General features: G+C 39.7%; 1 protein-coding gene across 4 annotated transcripts in view; it reads left to right on the top strand.

Moving 5' to 3' along the window:
- Window positions 1–7,016: 7,016 nt before the first annotated feature.
- Window positions 7,017–23,050, top strand: part of LOC131232245 (uncharacterized) — a 142,531-nt gene continuing 126,497 nt past the window's right edge. Inside the window, exons 1-9 of one of the 4 annotated variants that reach the window (XM_058228453.1) lie at window positions 7,017–7,231; window positions 9,681–9,784; window positions 9,952–10,086; window positions 10,181–10,231; window positions 21,268–21,362; window positions 21,437–21,554; window positions 21,970–22,071; window positions 22,169–22,357; window positions 22,446–22,606. In XM_058228453.1, coding sequence (XP_058084436.1) covers window positions 7,135–7,231; window positions 9,681–9,784; window positions 9,952–10,086; window positions 10,181–10,231; window positions 21,268–21,362; window positions 21,437–21,554; window positions 21,970–22,071; window positions 22,169–22,357; window positions 22,446–22,606 — 1,052 coding nt within the window. In that variant the 5' untranslated portion in view covers window positions 7,017–7,134. Of the gene's footprint in view, window positions 7,232–9,680; window positions 9,785–9,951; window positions 10,087–10,180; window positions 10,232–21,267; window positions 21,363–21,436; window positions 21,555–21,969; window positions 22,072–22,151; window positions 22,358–22,445; window positions 22,607–23,050 lie in introns of those variants that run through there. The other 3 variants (XM_058228452.1, XM_058228454.1, XM_058228455.1) reach the window with 3 other exon arrangements.

A 23,050-nucleotide genomic window follows, 5' to 3' on the forward strand; every position in this document is an offset into this window, starting at 1 on the left:
CATTCCAAAAATGTTTCGTTTCGCCCTCATCACCAGAAATCTCCCCCTGGGGATTTGAAGGATGCATGGTTACTAAATGTCGAAGAGGAAAGGGGGAAAAGATAAGACTCATCGGAAGGACGATAAATACACAGTTGAGGAGAGAAGAACGCGAGGACAGAGAAGAAAGGCAAACCGTAAACGCAGCTGAGGAGGTAGAATGGGAGAGAAAAGTGAATAGGGTAGATGAAAATTACGAAAGTCGATCTCGCTCTTCCTTTTATAGCCGAGACACGTGGCAGCAGCATTTAAGGAGGAGTCAAATTGACGCCTGTTTCGACTCCCCCGCCCGACGCGTGGCCCATGTCGACTGACGCAAGTAACGCCTACGCCACATGTCCGACTCTCATAAGCGGACGAAACGATTCGACGGTTGTCCGCTCGTGCGACCTCGAGTAACGATCCGTCGCACGTCAAGAATGACACAAGAAGTAATAAATAACCCATCATAACCTCGGCCTGCAATACAGTACTCCTTAGTGCTAGTGTAACTGACACAAGGAGTAGGGGGCTTACTGTTGGGGAAAAGATATGACAAGTCCGGAGACTCGGTTATGGAATGGACCACCCCTATTAAAGTCGACCGAAAGATCCGAGCCTATAGTTTGGATCAAGCATGATAAAGCCGAAGGAGAGACTTATTCGAATATGTAGGAAATGAATCCCAACCAAAGTTGAGAGTCGAGAGCCTTAGGCAGGTATAGGACGCATCAAGCTGGCTCGGTTAATGAGGCAGCAACGTCTAAAAAGACCTGTTAAAGGTCTTAAATCAGAAATCCGCTTGACTGACTATAAAAACAACCCATGTATGGTTGGTTGTAGTATCAGCTGTCGGATAGAAGGAAAACATCGGCCCTGAGCCGATCCAGTTTCGTCCAATAGTAGGCTAAAAGTCTCCTATGTGAGCCAGCCGAGATTACGGATCTATTGAGGCCGAGTCAAGCAAAGGAGAGACGGTGTAATCTTAAACGCCGTCCCGAGAATTTTGTAGAAGGATCCCCGATCCCGGAAATCTCAGGATCGGGGAGTATCCATAAACGAAATACCAACTAAATCAAATCTCCAAAAGATAGGGAAAGAATCCCTGTACGGCAGGATCCTCTTCCTCTTATAAATAGAAGAGATTCTAATGATGAAACGTACGCAAAACATTCTCTCCTAAACCTCCTCAATACCATAAGACCCAGATTCCTATCCTGACTTTGGCATCAGAGGGTCCCCTGCTCTAGCAAGGGTCTTCTTTGTCTTCTCCCTATGCAGGTACTCGAAGGTATACCGAGAGACGACCAAATATTTGCATCACCAGGTTACATTAAATGTATAAAGCATTAAATGCATTGTACATTAAGGGCGTGTTTGGGTGATGGGATTAGAAGGGATTAGGTGGGATGGGATTCAAGAAACATAATTATTACCCAGGGTAGGGATCGTCCCCTGTTGCCAGATAAGATTAATTCCATGCTTTGTTGGTAATACGTGTTATATCTAAATTGCTCATTTGTTTTGTAACCTTATTTTATGGCATGGGCCTAAAAATGAGGTAGATCCAAAACTTATGTGGCCCCAAAGAAGTTTTCGATAGTAAGTATTCAATCCCCGTTGCTTTCTATGGTGGGGTCCACTTGAGCTTTAGATTTACCTGATTTTTTGGCCCATGCTCTAAAATAATCTCGAAAAATGGGTGGACGGTGTGGATATAGCCCACACATCATGGTGAGACCTACACAACTTGCTAACATTGAGTGAAATTGGCACGGGACCTAATGCAATTCCAACCTTTTCCATTCTTCCCAAACATGGAGTGGAATTGGCACAGGACCGGATGAATCCCATCCCACCTAATCCCTTTTAATCCCACTGCCCAAACACGCCCTGAATGGATTGGCGGGTTTGCCTCAAATTTTAAATTATGCCTTGAAATGATACGAGACAAGGAATGAACAACATGGATAGATGGATATATCGTGGTGGCATCACATATATGCGGGATGGTTTGCGTCCAAACCCAGTCGACAATAATCCATCCAATTATAGCTTTGGTGAGCCCACCCTGATGTATCTGTTTATCTATTTTGATAATTTTAAGATATAAGCCTAAAAATGAAGCAAATCCAATGCTAAAGTGGACCACACTAAAGATGACTCTTCTATTTAATGCTTTATGCATATAATGCAACCAATGCTCGCTGTTTAGTGTTAAGCTTACTTGAGTCGTAAATCTATTTCATTTTTAAGCTCATAGTTCAAATAATCTTAGAAAATAGATGGATGGTGTGAATAAACAAATACATAATGATGGGGCTTACAAGAGCTCCAGTAAGATGGCTTATTGTTCCACTTGAGTTACTACGCAATCTGCTTCCCCTAAAATTGGCATTAAAGCTGGAAAAGCATAAAAAGTTAACGGTTAGCATTCATTGATATAAACTGTAGAGCAAAAGTAATGGAGATAATTGTCACGTGGCTTTTATTTTTAAAATGTAAACCACCCATTCCAGTTCCACGGGGGTTGTAGAAATTCTTCCTTAGCAGAATAGGTGCCCGCTATTTTCTAATACATGAGTTTTACACGTGACTTTCCCTGTAAACCTAAGCCCGCGGTGATGTCCTTGTGACGGGTGAAATTAATTCTATCCATCAGTTTTGCCCGCTGATGTTAGTAGGTCTAAGACTCAAGTGGGCCACACCACACTGACCGTTGGATGAAAACAGTAGATACTAAAACCTTCTTGGGAGTCACCATGATGTTTATATGTCATCTAGTTAGAGGTGTACACGAGTCGAGCCAAGCTAAGCTTTGCCCAGCTCGTGCTCGACTCGAACTGCTCGAATCCTAGCTCGTACTCAGCTCGGCTCGGCTTTTGAGCTTGAAACAGCAGCTCGTGCTCGGCTCGGCCAAGTTCGAGCATAAGTATAACCAGTTACTTACCGGGCAAGCTGCAGCAGGGACAGGGGCACCGGGTAGGGTAGGGACAAGCGGCACGGATGACGGGCGGTAGGGATGAGCTGCGGCAGGGATAGGGGCACTAGGCAAGGCAAGGACACCGGACAAGGCGAGGTGGCCACCAAACAGGGCAAGGGGAGAGAGAGAGAGAGAGAGAGAGAGAGAGAGAGAGAGAGGGGAGATGAAGGGTAAGGAAAATGATGACCAGATAGGGCAGGGACAGCTAGACGGTCATTGTGGCCACCAGAAAGGTCGCTAGACAGGTGAGGGAAGAAGAACAGTGAGGCAATCGAGTGGTTGAGACTTGAGAGAGAGAGGAAAGAAGGGTAATGGCCGATGGGAGATAGGGGGACGAGCGCCTAGGAGAGGTTTTTTTTATAAAAAAATTATTATTATTTAAGGGGACCAAATGAGCCGATGAGAGTTAGGGTTTTAATTTTTAAAGGATATATATACCCTGCACTGAGTCGAGCCGACTTCGAGCTGTATTCGAGTCGAGCTGGGGCAAACTCAAATTCATTTCAAGCTCAAAAAATCAGCTCGGCTCGATCTAAACTCAGCTTTGATTCGAGTCGAGTCAAGCTTTTTTGAGTCGAGTTGAGCGAGCTACCAAGCCAACTCTGCTCGTGTACAACTCTACATCTAGCTTATTTTATAAAAAGTGATGGAAAAACACAAATATCAGCCTGATGTAAAACATCCATGGACTCTAAAGAATTCTCCAACGGTGGGATTTTAGTCCCTAGTTTCTTATAGCATGGCCTACGGATCTGACTCATTTTTTTCAACTCTCATCATAACATAAGCCCAGAAAAGCAATTAATGGATTTCACACCGACACTGCAATAGGCCCACAGATCTTTGGATTCTAGGAATGCTTAGAATCCCCAATGAGCCGGATATCAGGGAACCATGCCCCCCATTTGTCAAGTAGAAACTCTTGTGCATGTTTCCTTAATGTGCATGAAATCTACCTCGCCTATCAGGTGAAGCACCTCTTATTTGGCCTTAATCCGAAAAATCAGGCTAATTCAACCTTCGTGTGGCCCACTCCATAAAAGTATACCTAAAATCTCTAAAATAATGTGGTATGGCTCATCCGAGGCTTTAAATACTGTGATTTTTTAGTAGTTCTTTTATCTTGATAGGGCAGACCAGATTGGATGGCACATACACACAACGTTAGATCCGTATAAAACTAATGATGCCCATCTCATCCCAACTGTTTCCTATAGCATGGCCCACTTAAGAGTTGGGTTCCACGGCCAACATGAGGCAGCATACCTAATAGAGGAGGCACGGATTGGGTACTTTCCTCGCTTGTCGGGTCATGGAAACCATGAATAACTAAAACTAGTTATAAATTGTTGTGATTTTTATTTTTGAATAAAAAAATAAATTTCAAAATAAAAGTTATTTTTAGAAAGTAAATAAATATATTAATTATTTAAACTTTTCATAAATAGTGTGTATAGCCAGTCAGTAAGAGAAGGGGTTTTTGTTTATGCAACCAGGGTTCAAATCTCCTTTGCACCGTCCGTGCGCGCGCGGCGTGTGCTGTAGGGCTGCTTGGACGCTTTATTAGGCGCACTTAGCACTTCGCATCGTCGCAAGGAGCAATAAGAGCCTTAGTCTTTTTGGTACACGGTTCAATTTTTTGGGCCATGGTACCCTGATGTTTTATTACCTTTTTTGCTAATTGAGAGTAATTGTGACATGATTGTACATGTGGCACCTACGCCATGTGTCGCATATGTGGATACAGTTTTTTCTGTTGGAATAACTGCTCCTGCCTGAATGGGTACAGAAATAACTGCCATATGACATAGAGTCATATCCTTTCATGGAAAGGCAATAATTTGTTGTGACTGGGTATGGATTTCTTGAAGAGGCTCTTAAGCACCTCTTCAGGAAGAAATCCATGACCCTTCAGTTGATATAAATCCTGGATACTATAATCCAGAAGAATGGACACTCTTAATCCTTGATATTATATCATCTTCTGTGCAATTACTCTCGATCTAATCTCTTGCTGAATATTTTCTGAACGTCTTAAGGCATATCAGTGTTAAAACTAGAGATCTATTCAACACTTAAATGTGCAAATTTTCGTGTTGAAAAATGGATTGAGAGTTCATTGTATCCTGAAGACAATTTGCAGATTTCCTTCCTTTGCACTTGCTGGAATTTTCAGAAAAAGGGCAGCAAATCTGTCTTGAGAAATCGACTATTCAAGTCGAGCCTTGAACCCGATCGATGTGATCGTTTTCTTCTATCCTCATCCTCCGTTGTGTATTGATTTTTCTAACATAAATACAGTTGGAGATCTATTAATCACCCTACACCCTGGCTAACAACCCAAGGTTATGTTGTATTTGATGTTTTAAATCAAGTCAGATACAGGGTAGGTCGATGCGATCGACAGTATGTTCAATGTCACATTCGATTGCATCGAATAGTACTCATTCCCATTAAGATTTTTCAGATTTTTTTCAATTACTCGTTGATCTATCTGAACACTTTTTCAATGCCGGTATAAAATCCATACATCATGGTGGCCCTTAATGGCCCTGGTCTGTCCCGAGCTCAGGATGAGGGTGGAAGGGGCGCGGATTGGATACTGACAAGTTCAGTATCCAAATCGCTACTGAAGTGACATCACTAAGTTATGTTGACCCCACCATGATGCATGTGTTGTATCCATACCATCCATCCATTTGGAGAGATCGTATTATAGCATAAGAAAAATAATGAGATAGATCTAAAGTTCAAGTGGACCCACCATAGAAAACAGTAGGGACAGTGACATCCACCGTTCAAAACTTCTTAGGGGCCACGGAAGTTTCCTATCAAGCTTATACATATGTATATTTTCACTTCATCCATGTCTATGTTAACTTATGAATAGGTTGGATCTAAAAACTAGTGGGCCCTATAAATGTTTCAACGGTGGGTGTGACTGATCCCACAGTTGTCTGTGGTGGGTCCACTTGAACTTTAAATCTATCTCATTCTTTTTCTAATGCCATAAAATGATCTCAACAAATGGTTGGACAGTATGGATACAACACATGCACCATGGTGGGGTCCACAAAGCTTGGTGGCGTCACTTCTCGCTACTGACCTTGTAAGTATCTAATCCGCGCCCGGGCGGAAGTACCCGATCCGCGCCCCCTATATCAGGAAGGGAAACGGATTGGCTACTCCCCCTGACATCAGCCCCGGAGCCGGTGGTCGGTGCTCTATGGGCCCCACAATGATGTATGTGTTTCATCCATTTCGTTCATCCATTTTTAAATATCATTTTATGTCTTTATCCCAAAAATGAGAGGGATATAAATCTCAAGTGGATCACACCACAGGAAAAAAATAGTGATTGGATATCCATCATTTAAATCCTCCTAAGGCCTGCTGTACTGTTTATTTGACATCCAATCCGTTGGTTAGGTCATAAAGACCCAGATGAAGGTAGAAAACAAAGATCAACTTGATCCAATACTTTTATGGCCCCCAAAAAGTTTTTAACGGTCAAAGTTCATTCAACACTGTTTCCTGTAATGTGGTCTACTTGAGATTGGGATATACCTCATTTTTTGTGTGTTACATAAATTGATCTAGAAAAATAGATGGACGGAATGGATGAAACACATACATCATGATGGGCCCACAGAGCACCGACCACCAGCTCCGGGGCTGGTGTCAGGGGGAGTAGCCAATCCGTTTCCATCAGGAAGTGGGTCTGATGAAAGTTCCACCCACGTCGCCCCCGGTCATCGAAAGTAAACCGGCGCGAGGTACGCTGGCGCGGTCCATTTGCGGAGAGCTGAAAACCCGAGTACACTGCAAATCCTCGGCTCGAGTAACATACTATTCCCGCGTTCCTCGATTCGACCAATGGCCTTTTCGCTATTTCATCCAACAATATGTCGTTTTTGGTAGTTGAACTCACCAACAAACGTGGCGTTTGGAGCGCGAAGCTCTCTCTAAACTCCCAGTATTTGCCTCCCAGTATTTGCACCTCCTTCGTTTCTCCTCTCTCTCTCTCTCTCTCTCTCTCTCTCTCTACTTCCATGCACACCCCCCTCATTTTCTCCCTCCCTCTCTTCTTCGTCTGATGCGGCAATCTCACCGTCGATTCAAGGTACGGAGAGATGTTAGAAGATCAGGTCGCGTTCTTGCTACAGAAATACCTTGGAAACTACGTGAGAGGCCTTAACAAGGAAGCTCTCAAGATCAGCGCCTGGCGAGGTCCTCTCTCTCTCTAATATTCACTTTCTTCCGTCGTTTCTCTTTATCGAATTCAATACTTTACCGGATTGCGATTTTTATTTTGCTTGGGCTGTTTTTGTATGCATTAAGTGAATTGGATTCCGAATCTATATTCCAATGGGAGTTACGCTTCTTCTGAGTTCGATTATTTGGAAGCAGGGTAGCTTCAGAAGGAAATTGCAGGGTTGTTATTTTCACATCACTAGACCAGGGGCTGCAATTCAATCTGACTGCACATCCAAACACTTCTTCTACTATCGCTCGCTGATGTTTTTTAAAAAAAAGGATAAATGTTGTGTAAAATAAACGAGGATTTTCTTGAAGGGCTAGACTCGCAGTTTTGAAAGTGGTGGCAACTCATTATCCTCACGTGTTACTTGTGTACAACTATCCAGACCACCCAAATTGCAGGGCGCATTGTGGATGGGGCATTTGTCTAAAATCACATTGATCAAGAAATTCTTACTATCCAATTGGTCTGGCTACCAAATGAATGGTTGAGATCAATATAGCTAGTGGTCCAAATTTGAGGGGGGAAATCAGATGGCTACCATCTTCTCCATGTGACTATTGGGTTATTTCTCCATTCTCGATTGGTTTGGACAATTGGACGGTCTGGATCGCCATACAACTATGCCATGTGTAAATATTGAGTAGTCACTGCCAATTTTCAAATGGTGCTAAACTTTCATAGGAGTCTAGCCCTTTCTTGAAATTCAAATTTCAAAGTAGAAGAAAGAAAAAAATGGAGTGAATTATTGATGTGATGAAACTTTGTTATCTATCTAAGAAGGGAATTGATTTCTATACGCCCCAATTGATAGCAGTAGTCTTTTCTTTGTACTGTTGTGTTGCTGAAAGTAGAAAGGCTGGCTGTATTTATCAGTCACAGAGGGTGTAAAAAGTGGTTCTCAATAAGAAGAATAGGGTCAGTTTTAATGGGTAAACTACCCTATATTAAGCTTAAGATTGATTCAATTAGCATAATGAGACAAATTATGTTTAGTAACTATTAAATGTGGGGTCCTGTTCGGAGTCAGCTTGTCGACCCTCGTCGGTCAGCTTCTTTGTGCTATTGCAGTCAGCGACGTGGTTAGCTGAATATTTAGGTCGCTAGCAAGGGCATTGAAGGGATGATGTGATTCTCTTTGCCTCTGATGGTTACATGCCAGGTTCTTCAATAAGTGTACACCCTGTTTGTGTGTGTGTGTGTGTGTGTTTTCTAGCAATTGTTACGTTGAAGCTGTATTATAAATGCCAATCCATTGGGAACATGTGACTTTGATGACCTGAGGTGTGTGTTTGGAGCCAATATAAAATTTGTACCTGCTGATTATAATGGCAAGCAAGTTCATTACGTGCTCCTCATACCATTACATACACTTGTTTAACACACCGAACATATCTTTTGCTTTGTGAGAGGCTTTAGATCTGTTCTATTTGTTTCATCCATTGAAATGTACATGCAGTGGATATGTTGTCCTTTGAAATGTAAAGACAAAAGAATGGTTTTATCCATTGAAGTGCGTATGGAATTGATATGTCTCCTGGTCGTTAGATGAGCTGGCAGAGACAGTGCAGTGAGTTTGTGTGTGATCCAGGGTTCAATCCCTGGTAATGTTACCTTTAAAGAAAAAGGAATGGATTTTTTTCAAGTTTACCACATACTCTTTATATACATTGCATATAATCTGCCTTCTTTTTCTAGATTTTTTTGTCATGTTGTCGAGCGACTCTCGGGATTCTCTGTCACTGCTGTTAGGGTACACATTTGCACACAGATGCCAACTGCCTCTGTTGGTTGCAGATATATATTGTTAGATTGATAGGCCATGATGGCAGTGGAGAAGCAATGGTCAGAAGCCAAGGTGCACACAAGAAAAATACAGATTTACATGGTTTGATACATCATATGACCATGTCCACAGAAAATGACCAGAGAGTTTTACAATGTAGTAGTATGAAGGCAAAATAGAAAGTCTCCTCTAAATGAGGTTTTGTGCCTGCTTAACCTAATCCTAACCAAAGAAGGTTATAATTCTTCCTATTTGCTGGAAGTACCAGGTCCTGCCAATTAGGGTGGTCGTACAGTTGGGTCCCTGGTATCAGGTAAAACAGAATACACTTTCATGCAACACATAATACCATATCCCATCTATCCATGACATATACAAAAAGAAGCAAAATTAGGCTGCAGTGGAACTTATAGTCAAACATCGTCTCCCAATGGTATATGCTGGCTCTTGATTTAAGAGACAAAACAATGGCTCATAACTCAAATAATCCTCCGCAGATACGTCATGCTTATCATTGGTAATTCTGATTTCTAATGGTTCCAAAGTGTGGCAACCTTCAGTTGGAGCGATTAAATACCATTTTGATTTATGAGTCATAGCATTAGTTTTTATTGCTTAATATGAGAGTGCAGGTGATGTGGAGCTCACAAATATGCAGCTGAAGCCAGAGGCGCTTAATGCCTTGAAGTTGCCTGTGAAAGTTAAGGCAGGATTTCTTGGATCTGTGAAGCTCAAGGTATGTGTTTCTCTATTCCCTTTGGAAAGATTAAAAGCTTTTTTTTTTTTTTTAAAATTTAAATTTTAACATGCAATGGTTCATTGTGATTGTATTGTGGAGATCCTGATCGGTATCCTGTAGCATATTCTGAAAATGGGATGATTTCTTTTTCTTTCTGGTGTCAGGTTCCATGGAGCAGGCTAGGTCAAGAACCAGTTTTAGTCTATTTGGATCGGATTTTCATATTAGTTGAGCCTGCAACACAGGTTGAAGGATTTAGTGAGGACACTGTCCAGGAAGCAAAAAAGACTAGAATAAGGGTAGGGCGTTGAGATGTTATAAACGGGCCACAATTTTTCCTGATATTTGATATTGCAAATCAATGATTGATGTTATTGTTATCTCTTACAACAGGAAATGGAAATGAAGCTGTTGGAGAGTGGGCAACAACTGAAATCTGAAGTGGTATGTGTTCACATTGTTCCTTGATTTTGAAAATACATGTAACATTATGAAAGTTATGGATGATGAGCTCTTATGCATAATGCTTGGTGCTTTCTCTCCCTCTCAATCTGATGGTTGCTTTTGCTACTTACGTTGTTATATTGCATTAGGTTATTTATTATGTTAAAGCTCATAATCTATATTGCTTAGGAGCTCATGCATTTGCCTTTGTTAGACATTGTTCAATACAGATTTTGTGAAATGGGGGATATTAGTATCAGGGCCCATGAGTTTGGTCGTTTTTGGTAGGCTTGTTGGCAAGGATAAGGTTCTTACTGCGAACCATATTAGAAACCGTGAGATGATCATTATGAATATGTGGATACTTTACCTGAGAAATGTGGTGTTGATGGATACCTATTCATTCATTGCGCTTTCATGATAGTTTCCAGGAAGAAGTCTTGAAACTCATTGGAGTCATTGTTCATAATATCATCTTAGATAACTCAGTTTTTCTTGAGTCATATTGGTTTCATTCAGGACCTGGATGAGTCACTAGAATGAAATGGACTGAAACAGATAGAGATGGGTGTGTCATAACAGTTTGAGTCTCCAGGCAAGCCACACTTTGGAATCACTGTTTAAAACCATGTTTCAGATGGATTGGGCTATTCTAGGGACAATGGATGCTCTTTTTAATGCTTGGAATTTGGGGTGGCTCGGGGAAAGGGGATAGGCTGTGTGGTAGTTGACCGATTGTGAGCAATTTGAAAAGAGTCATAATAAGACATTTAACAAAAAAGTGGAATCTCCAAAAGAGGTTCTCCAAAGATCAAAAGGAACTTGATCGCATGTGGTGTGTGCGTACTAGAGTGTGTGGGGTGCTGCAGAAAAGATTTTGAAGGAATGGGGAAGTTGACTTGAGTCTTCCTTGCAAAGGAGCTGGTGATACTCATGTCATTATCTTTCCTCTCTAATGGTTGAAATTTTGCTTTTGCTTTTTCATAAATCACTGTTACTTTCAAATAAGAGAGGAAAAAAAAATAGAAAGATGATGAAGGGTAATACTTTGTGCACTAGTGCAAGTATAAAAATTGCAAACGGGGTTTAAAATATCGGTGTTTCATTTTTTGATTGGAGGGAGGGATCACCATTTGAGGTCTGTGTCACCAAGTCATGGTCCCATTTTTTCCTTCTTCTCTTCACAACAAGGGTGCAGTAGCGCACAAGAGAGATACGTATCACCACCTGAGGTGGGACCCTACTTTCTCCTTCTTCATGGCACAAACCATAGTCTTTTTTTTTTTGGGGGGGGGGGGGAGATGTATGGGATTTGGAAGTCGAAGGTGGCTCCTCCAGGGCAAGAACTGTATTCTTACTATCAATCATCTTCACTGGGAAATCTTCATCATAGTCAATGAATGCTGTATGTGTTTGAATGATGAGGAAGTCTCATCTGTTGTCCATATGCAACAACTATTCAGAATTGATGCCTCCATCAGAAAAACTAATGTGGTCCATGCTTAAATTGATTTATCTCCTCTTCGATGCATGGAGATTGGGTCGCTTTAGGCGAAAGGGAGGAGCCATATGGAGGTTATGTTTGGGGCCATCCTTTAGGCTATGTGGGGTAAAGAAACAATCGCTTATTTAACAATGTCAATGCCTTGGTCTCCTCCATTGTTTATTGAGTGAAACAACTTGTTTGCTCTTTGGCGGTGGCTTCAGGGCTTTTGTTCCTTTCCAGCCCCATATCTGTTGCTCATCATTGATTGGTTCTTCTTTGCAATACATCTGCGTTATAATTTGCCTTTGGGCTCTTTCTTTTACTAAAGCATTTGTACCAATAATTACATTAAAAATGACAAAATTGTCCTTTTATTTCAATGTCTCTTTGATGTGAATTTACACAAATGCCCTTACTTTATAACAAAAGTGGCCCCTTTGGTTTTGTTCAAGTGACTTGTTTGGTTTTGCCGCTGTGTATTGGTTGTCGACCTGGGTGAGTCACACTTTGAAACTGTTATTTTAATCTTGATTGCAAATGATTTGATATTATTAGTAAAATTATAGTATATAATATAGAACACATTATCTAATAAATTTTTTTTCTTCTCTTTATCACACTACAAGTCTATTGCATATCAATATCACATATTACCAGTGATTTAAATATCGTTATGGCAATATGAAATCAGGGGGAGTTATCAAACTCCTCATATCACGAAAATACCGTAGTATAAAGTTCCCGAATATTTTTGATGTATGCGATATGTATTCGACAATACGGAGAGAACAATGCCGCTCTCCCAAAAAAAAAGAAAAAGAAAAAAACACTAAAAAAAAACCATTTTTTCTCTCTCTCTCCCTTTTTTTTTTTTTCAAGATTAGATTCCTAAGATGATTTTAACCAATCCTAGTGAGTTGTTTGGAGAGAAAAGTGGATTTGGGCAGGAAAATCGAGATCAGAGAGTGAAGACGGTATGTAACCTAATTGGTGATTTTTTTGAAGTGATTTTTCTTGTTCACATGGTTTGGAATTGGTAGTACCAAGTTACTAATCCATGATTTTACATGTTTTGCATGCTCAATCATGGATTTTTACCTCCAATTTTCGATTTTGGGAAAAATGGAAGAATTTGGGGAAATCCAAAATTCACCCATTTAACTTGCAACTAGTGGAGAAAAATCATGTGAGAGTGCTTGTAGGATGATCTACGGTTGACGAAATTTTTGTAATTTATAGAAAAAAATATTTTTAACTAAAATATCGAAAGATAAATACAAAATTATTATTCTTTATAAAAATTACACTAACTGACTAAATTGGTTCCTAATATATTTGTGGATTGATGAGTGTATGCTGATCTTGATATCAGCTACTCTTTTATTTATTTTTTAATAGAGAATTGGCAAAAAAATATTTAGAAACATATTTTTTAATATATGCACTATTATTATTTTTTATATATATATATATGTATATTTGCTTTTAAATATATTGGTTATGTTTTCGTATTTGTCTTGTATGATTTATAAATGATGTGAACTCATTTTGGAGATGATTGTATCACTTCTATCAGACAATGCATAGTTTAGGACCCTATACAAAGGAAACTTATTATGTATACTTGTTTTTATTGATCTTTTGAGTTATAAATATTCCAAAGGTGCGATAGATGCATCAATGCTGATATTTAAATCATTGGATATTACACGGTATAAATTATATATATACTATGCCATTTTAGACACTTATGCAATGAACTTTTAAATTTTAACACATGATTGATGTCTTTCAATCATGTGTACTTCACCATATATTTATGGTAGACTCCTTCTTCCACTTTGTGGTGGATCCTTCTCGTCTTTAATCAATATCTTTGGCATCTTTTAGGACAAGAGCTTGTTGATACTCGTTATAAAAAAGAAAAAGAAAAAAAGTGCTTGTTGATACATGTGATCTATACATGTCATCGTGTTGGACACACACACACACGGAATATGTTCGGGTAGGGTTGAGTGTACCAACGCTCAAGTTTGTGTGGGTCCCATCTTGATGTGTATGGGACATCTGAACTGCGCATCAGGTAAGACCCCTCCAGAAAGTGGCATACCCCAAAATCAGCCAGATCCAGAACTCAAGTGGGCCACCATCTGCAATAATTTGAAGTCATGCCTAAAACCTCTAAATCTCTTGGTTAGGATGTTCAAAGTATCGATATCGCCACAAGTTTCGCTGGCTGGTGATATGGAAACAATATCGATATAAGTTGATAATATCGATAACCAGAAATGCAGAGAAACATGGGAAAAATAGTGGAATTTTTCATTGAAACTTCAAGAGATGCTAAAAAACACATTTGCATATTGAGGAATAAAAAATTACAAAAAGAATGCATACATAATAAGTTTCCATTTAATTAAAAGCATGTATTGTTATAAGAAATCAGTCCAACCATCCCATCAATTCCATTTATTCATCCAACATTCCATCCAAACATCCATCGGTATTTTAGAATATTGACAACACGTTATTTTGTTGAGAAATCGTCGACAACCGATAAGGAAACGAAAGAATGTGGTCTCAATTTTGCCTATGTTGCGTTAACAATAATATCATCGACAATTTGATCATTGCATACAACCATGGGCCCATAAAAATATTTGAAATGGAAATATTTTAATAAGCAGATTTTTGATGCTATTTCGTCGAGAAATCGTCGAGAACCGGTGAGGAAACGAAAGAATGTGGTCTCAATACCGCTCATGTCGCGTTAATGATAATATCATTGACAATTTGATCACTGCATACAACCATGCCCCCATTAAAATATTTGAAACGGAATTTTTTTAAGAACCAGATTTTTGACGATACCGATACATTGGTGATATTGATGCAGGACATGGAAAATAAACATGTTATGCAAGATTTCAGGCGTTAGATTATACTAAGTTCAGAAACAATCACAGAAAATTCCACATCCCACAAAAAAGCTCAAATATTCAACAAGGGGAATTGGCACGGGTCCAGGCCTACATGGGCTAGGACTGGATCAGTAAATTTATGAACCAAATGACACTTAATGATAAGTAATAATCAGCCACACATGCACAGAAGTCAGTCCATAACCCAAGGGATTTACCAATTTCAATCTAAGGAACCCTAGGGTGGAAAAAAAGTGCAAACAAATTAGGAAAAACACAATCTAGGGCTAGGGTTTATGAAAAACAGATATGAGGGGATAAAAGAGGATGAAACCTGATCCAAAAGACGGCCCCACGTGTGGACAATGGGCATGGGGCGTTCGCACGTGTGCAGGTACCTAGCCGCACGTGTGAGGGGGCGTCGATTCCAAAAAATGTCTCCTTGGTCTTGGTCGGCTAGGGGTATGCTCCAAAACCCCGAAGTTTCGGGTCGATTCGTGCTACGGCCTGTGCGTGGTGCTCCGCTGAAGTTTCAGCCCTCCTGCAGGGCCGAAATATGGAATTCTGCTACAAAGAAGAAATTTGCTGCAACTAAAGACGAATTTGAAGTACGGATGATGGTGGGAGATGAAAAGAGAGATGATGGAGGATGGGGGTGAGTCGGGGTCGATGTGGCTTCGCACTACGGTAGTTAGCCCTTCGAAAAGGGATGGCTTCGTACCCACTTGAATTCTCCCACAACTCATGAAGAGAGCAGAAAAATAAAACAAGAATTTTTATTAAGCTTGAATCGATCAAAACAACTACAAGGGGTGCCTATTTATAGGAAAACCATATACCCCAAAACTCGCGTCATGTGCGCAATCTATTACTTGGCGATGAAGTAAACCAAAATAAAAACCAATCAAAGAAATCTAAAACGTTCATGATGTTTTAAATAACATAAATAAGAAAAACCTAAAATATGATCTAAATCTGACTAGTGGGCCACGATCATGAGATCTCATGATGACTTTTCTTAACTATCGGGCCCACTTCGACGAACCAAAACTTTGTCTTCTAGTTAGGAGGCCCTTCTTGGACATCGTCATCCATCCAGATCGATGGTGGGGCCCTCCGTTTTCGTGCCTACGTGCATAGGGGGGGCGACGTGCGTGCACATGCACGTGGGATGTCCTCATCAGATATTATCGAAATAGCGCCGATACATCGGCGATACAATTGACACCTGGAATTTACTGTCGAAAATATTTGCAATACATTAGAGATAGAGATATCGATACATTAGCAATACAAGTGACACCTAGAATTTACACAATCGAAAATATTGATGATGTATTGGCGATACAAGTGACACCTAGAATTTGCATAGTCGAAAATATTGGTGATACATTGGCGATACTTAGCGTTACGTCTTTGATACCTGGAATTTTTGATACTGCTGGTGTTGTCAGCAGGGTATCCCAAATCGGTTACGTTTCGGTCGTAACGGCCGATACGTAACGGTAACAGCGGTTACCGTTACACGATACGGGGCTGAAACGGAGAGGTGCAGAAAACGGAATCGAAACGGCCGTTACGGGGCCGTAACGGTCATTACAAGGCATGACGGCCGTTACGAGACCGTAAAAAGTAACGGCCGATATGTAACGGTAACAGCGGTTACCGTTACACGATACGGGGCTGAAACGGAGAGGTGCAGAAAACGGAATCGAAACGGCCGTTACGGGGCCGTAATGGTCGTTACAAGGCATAACGGCCGTTACGAGACCGTAAAAGTTATTACGGGCAGTAACCCTAAAAGAAAAAATGAAAAAAAAAAGGAAAAGAAAAGAAAAAACGAAAAAAGAAAAGAAAAGAAAAACGAAAAAAACGAAAAAAGAAAAGAAAAGAAAAGAACAAACGAAAAAAAAATAAAAAATTACCTTATTCTCGCTTCCTTTTCTTCTTCTTCTTCTCCGCGGCGCTGCTGTAGCTCCTCGCGGCGCGCTGCTGCTCCTCGCGGCACGCTACAGCTCCTCCTGCTTCTCCTTCTTCTTCTTTCCCCTCTGGTGCAACTTCTTCTCCACCCTCTTTCTTTTTCCCTCTCGTTTTCTCCTTCTCTCTCGTTTTCCCTTTCTTTCCGTCTCATTTTTATTTTTCCCTCTCATTTCTCTCTCCCTCTGTCGCAGTCTCAAAAAAAATGAATGGAGGGCGTGGCCGGACGCGGATTAGATACTGACAGGTTAGTAGCAAGTTGGCTACTGAAGTGACGTCACCAAGTTCTGTGGGCCCCACTATGATGTATGTGTTGTATCCACACCGTCCATCCATTTTGAGATATTATTTAGGGCATGAGCCAAAGAATGAGGTAGATAAAAATATGTAGTGGACCTCACCACAGAAAACAGTGGAGAGAGTGATTCCCACCGTTGAAACTATCCTAAGGCCCACCATAATTTTTATTTGAAATCCAACCCGTTCAAAAGTTAAAAAAGACATGAAATAAGGTAAAACACAGATATCAACTTGATCTAAAACTTTCGTGGCCTTTAGAAGTTTTTAATGGTGGGCGTCACTGTCCCCACAGTTTTTCGTGTTGGGGTCCACTGGAGCTTTGGATTTAACTCATTCTTTGGATATTGCCCTAAAATGATCTCTACAAATGGATGGAAGGTGTGGATACAAAACATACATTATGGTGGGGCCCACGGAACTTGGTGACGTCACTTCAGTAGCGTGTCTCGCTACTCAACCTGTAGGTAACTAATCCCCGCCCGACAGCCACGCACCTTATTTTATCGGTAGTCTGCGGCTCATGCCGCTTAGTGCACTTGCACTATTTTAGTGCATGCGGCCCACCTTGATTTATGTGTTGTATTATATATCCATGCCACCCATCAGTTTTTCCTGATCATTTCAAGATATAGTCCCTAAAAGGAAGCAGATCCAGATCTCAAGTGGACCGCACAGTAGGATTGAATGTCCACCGTGCACTTGCATTGTTTTTGTGCATGTGGTCCACCTTGATTTATGTGTTATATTATATATCCATGCCACCCATCGGTTTTTCTTGATCATTTCAAGGCATGGTCCCTAAAATGAAGTAGATCCGGATCTCAAGTGGACCGCACAGTAGGATTGAATGCCTACTGTTAAAAACTTATTATGACCCACTATAATGTTTATTTACCATTGAAACTGTTGATAAGGTTGCACGGACATGGATCAAGGAAAACACAAGTCGCAACTTAAAAAATAATATCAACAAATAATAATTATAATAATGTAAGTTTTAATTGTGGGAATTCAATCCCTATTGTATGGTCCACCAAAGATTTGGATTTGCCTCATTTTTTGGACCATGCCCTAAAATGAGTTGGCAAAAAGGATGGACAGCATGGATATACAACAAAGGCATCAAGGTGGGTCCTATGTTCAGGGCGTCATTCACTAGTGGTCCACCTAAGATTTAAATCTACCTGATTTTTTGGATCATGCTTTAAAATGAGTTGGCAAAATAGATTGACCGCACGGATATACAAATACATCAAGGTGGACCCCAATTTCAAGGCCTCACCCACTAAGTGGTCCACCTTAGATCTGGATCTACCTCATTTTTGGACCATGCCTTAAAATGATTTGATAAAACAGATGGATGCCATTGATATACAATACATACATCATGGTGGGCCCTATGTACATGGCCGTAAAAATTGTCTACGAGGCATACATTAACTCAAAATTAATAAATTAAATTATGGCACTATTGTTGCCAAGTCACAATTCCAAAATTAAATTGTTTAAATGATTCTCACTGTTAATTTGCAAACACTTGTTTTTTTGAAATATGATCATTTGATATTTTTCATTCTTCACTGTTCAATAAATATCCACCAATCCATTAGTGAGATAAGTGCCAATAGATTGCATGAATTTAACGTTGATTTGGGGTATTGAATGATTCACTAAATCAGCTCTAAATCGACAACACTATATTTACTTGAATATAATTTCATTTTTTTTCTTGAGATTTATCTTGAAGAATTATATTAATTTGTTAGATATACGAATTATATAATTGGACATAAAAGCCCCTAGATTGTATGTTGAAATAAAACGTACACAAGTCACAAGGTATGTAATATACCAATACCTACAAATATGAAATATGAGATATTTTGGTATTAGATTCATTCTAATTAATTTATGTTGATAATATATAGTTAGATAATTAAATATAAAAGATTTATAGCCAATACTAGGTTGTCAGGTTCATAAATTCATCAGGCAGACCGATACAACTTCTCACCAAAGAGTGGACCGTTACACCACCATAAACATGTTCCAAATTATAAATGAATGCATATTTGGAATATTCCGGATTTAATCCACATTTTTCATATTTTTTTGGCAAAATAAAAATAAAAATGCACTGTTACGGGCCGTTACGCCCCTGTATCCGTATCGGTATTGGTGGGCACTGTTACGCCAACCGACACCGATATGGAATACCTTGGTTGTCGGTATCGCTACTAGTGTTATCAGTATGCCAAGCTGGAGATAAAGATAATATAGGGGATACTCAGAACAACCTTAGTTTTGGAATGGCCTGAAATTTGGTCAACCGCCTCATCCATGTGGTGCGTACACAATGAACAGGTCAGATGTTTGAACCACATCATTGTGGGCCACATGCACACACTTACGGTAGGTGTCCACTCTCAATTGCTTCTTGTGGTGTGGCCCACCTAAGTTGGATCAGTTTTTATTTTTATTTTATTTTTTATTTTTGGCGGTGGGGGGATGTTTGACATCACAGTGGGGCCAACACCACCAAGTTGTGGTAGTGTCGACTGCATGTGATCTTTTACCTATATGGTGGATGTTTGACATCACAGTGGGGCCGACACCACCTGACACTACCACAAGTTGTGGTAGTGTCGACTGCATGTGATCTTTTACCTATGTATGCATTACTGTAATTTTGAATCTATACGCACTCAACAGTATTGCATATGATTATATTAGGACCTATTATAGTGTGAAACACAATGTGGTGTAACTGTATTTGTGATTATATTGCCTACCATTGTTTAATTGGTTTATTTTGAAAGGATCAGTTAAAATACTGATAAAAAAGAAACAAATCAGTTATAGTAATCTTGCTAAAAAAACAGTTATAATCATCTATTCTGTAAAGACTTTTAGGAATTGGATCTCGAGTTCAATGGTGTTGGGATCACAAACACGATTACCTCATATTTGTGTTTCGTACCATAGCAGGAACCTGTGATATTTATATTGATTTAGTCAGGTCATACATCATATTATGTCTCCATATGCATGCAATGCCCTGGATTCTATATTTTGCGGCTTTAAATCTCTTGCATCTGGCTTATATGCTCTGTAAGCATGATTATTGATTTGTGATACTGTTTTGAAGTGATCTTTGTAATGAGAATACTTCCTTGCCTGAGAATTTATAGGAATTATTGTAGGCTGTGATGATCTGATAGAAAAAATCTTTCAAACTTGAACTAGCCAGCATTAGACACTTCTTTCTGCACAGAACACGTGTCTGACAAAAAAAAAAATCTTTTGAACTTGAACTAGCCAGCATTAAATGCATCTTTCGGCAAAGAACATTTGTCCTCTATTTTTTTTCGAGAGAGTGACAAATTTTATTAAGATATGTGCATTCGCATGGAATAGTCTCGCCTTAAAGGAGCGGGGACACCCCATCATCATAAAAATAAAAATAAAAATCAAGATATGTGCCAAGCTGGTGTAAAAAACAACTAAAAAGGACAACAACAATCCCTTAGGGCGTGTTTGGATTCGCGGAAACAGCAGTAATGTTCTGTAATATATGGTAAAAAAGTAATGATTATCATTACTACTGTAGTCAAAAGTAAAATAAAGTAGTGGCCGTACACAATACTCCCCTTGCAACTCCACTTCCCACATGTAAAGTACTTTAGTTGGTTGGATATACTTTGATGTAATTCTGTCAATGTGTTAAATCCACACCATTCATCCATTTTGCAATATTATTTTAGGGTGTGGCCCCAAAACTGAGCTTGATCCAATACTTCTGTAGACCCCAATAAGTTTTCAATGGCAGGTGTTCAATACCCATGCTAACTGTGGTGTGGTCCATTCCCGCTTTAGATCTACCTCATTTTTTTGTCTCATTCCATAAAATGATCATGCAAGAGGGATGAACGGTGTGGATATGACCCATACATCATGTTGGGGCCTATGAAACAATGTCACATCAACACACGTCTGCCAATCTATGTAATGCTGTGATTCAGAAGGATTACCGTGCTTTGACATTCTGCAATATCCAATCAAAGACAAGATGTAATGATGTGAGTTTTACATCACATTACCATGTTAGTCCATCATCCGAACGCGCCCTTAGGCCTTAACCCATTTATACAAGAAGCCCACTATAAAGTACTCTTATAAAACAACATGTGTCCGCTTAAAGTTCCTTACCTTGAAAAACGTGGGCCATGTTTAATCAATTCAGCTTTTTGCAGTTGATGCATTGTGATATGATTCAGTCCTTTTTTGTTTATTCTGATTTATAGTTCATGATTTTAAATCACTTGTTTAATTGGTGCTTGTTGTTATTAAAGAATACATCATGGCTGGGCTCGTTGATCAACACGATAATAGGGAACCTGAAGCTCTCCATTACCAATATCCACATTAGATATGAGGATCTTGAAAGGTAATGGCTCTGTCTCATTTCATTCGTTGTAGCATGTTATCTTGTGTAGAGGTCTTATGACTGCCATTTTGTAGCAATCCTGGTCATCCATTTGCAGCAGGCGTAACACTGGCAAAGCTTTCAGCAGTAACAGTTGATGACGGTGGAAAAGAAACTTTTATTACAGGGGGTGCACTAGAGCAAATTCAGAAGGTATCTTGGTTTCCATCATCTGAACTTGCGTTTGAATTTGATTACTTTCACTTGATTAATCCATGCAAAAGTTCCTTTGGTAAATGTCATGAATGACTTGTTAATAAATAAAAAAGTAAAAAACACAAACCAGTGCATGATATTCTTTACATGCAAATTTTCTTATGTATTCTGTAATTATTGTTCCAAGTCTTAGCAGTTTCGCTTGTCTTATCTATTTGTAGTGTGATAAGAACTTCATATTTTCGCATTTCCTCATTGATCTTGAAAATTCTTTTGATATGAATGATATGTGATTACAGGGCACAGAACCTCTGTGATTATTGCAGTTTTCTCATATGTCCATTTACTTCTATTTGTTGTTGAAACTGCTTGTTTTTTAACTATCTGATTGTTCATTATGTCAACTACTCAGTCTGTGGAACTTGAACGCCTGGCTCTTTATTTCGATTCTGATATTCATCCATGGAATGTTGACAAACCATGGGAGGACTTGCTTCCTTCAGAATGGAGTCAGGTCTGCTGCAGCCCTTGCTTTGCTTCAGCGATCCTCATTTCCTCATTTCCAACTGATGGGATGAATCATAATGTCATTAGATTTTGTTTTGTTTCAGGTATTTGAAATTGTGAGTCAAGATGGTAAACCTGATATTGTTCTTCCAAAAGAGCACAGTTACATTCTTCAACCAGTAACAGGAAATGCTAAGTATTCAAAGCTTCGGCCTGATGTATCTCAGAGTGTGGGACAGCCACTACAAAAAGCAGCAGTTAACTTGGATGATGTTACATTGTGTTTATCAAAGGTTTTAAATCTTTGTACTATCCTATCTACTTCGCTTAATAATGGAAAATGGTGTTGTTGCTTAGCAAGGTCTCTGTTGTTGAATGCAGGATGGATACAGGGACATATTGAAGTTGGCAGATAACTTTTCTGCCTTTAATCAACGTCTGAAATATGCTCATTATCGCCCACTTGTCCCAGTAAAATCTGACCCCCGTCTTTGGTGGAAGTATGCTTACAAAGCTGTGTCTGACCAGATGAAGAAGGCAAGGTACCAAACTAACTCATTCTGATTTAGTACTTTTTTTTTTTTTTTTTTCCACGTGTGATCCTATGCATGTGAAGAACAACATGTGATCGTCATGTATCAGTCAATCTAAAGGGGACATTTTATAGGATAGCTCTAAGACTGGCCATACTTTATGAGATAGAACATTGGGCAAGTAAAGAACAGCACGATCATAAGATGACTGTAGCTGAAATGAGGATGTCGAGATGGACGAGTGGCATGACAAGGATGAAATTAGCAATGAATGCATTGGAGGGAACTTAGGGGTAGCACTAATTGGTAATAAGATGGGGGAATTAGACTTTTAGATGGTTTGGTCATGTGCAACGGGGACCAAGAATTGTGTTGGTTAGGAGTGAGTTGGTGCAAGTTGAAGGCTCTAAGAGGGCAAGGGGAAGGCCCAAAAGGAAGTCCGTGGAGGTAGTA

This window comes from Magnolia sinica, chromosome 18, assembly GCF_029962835.1.
Source record: "Magnolia sinica isolate HGM2019 chromosome 18, MsV1, whole genome shotgun sequence".
In the NCBI taxonomy this organism is placed as follows: domain Eukaryota; kingdom Viridiplantae; phylum Streptophyta; class Magnoliopsida; order Magnoliales; family Magnoliaceae; genus Magnolia; species Magnolia sinica.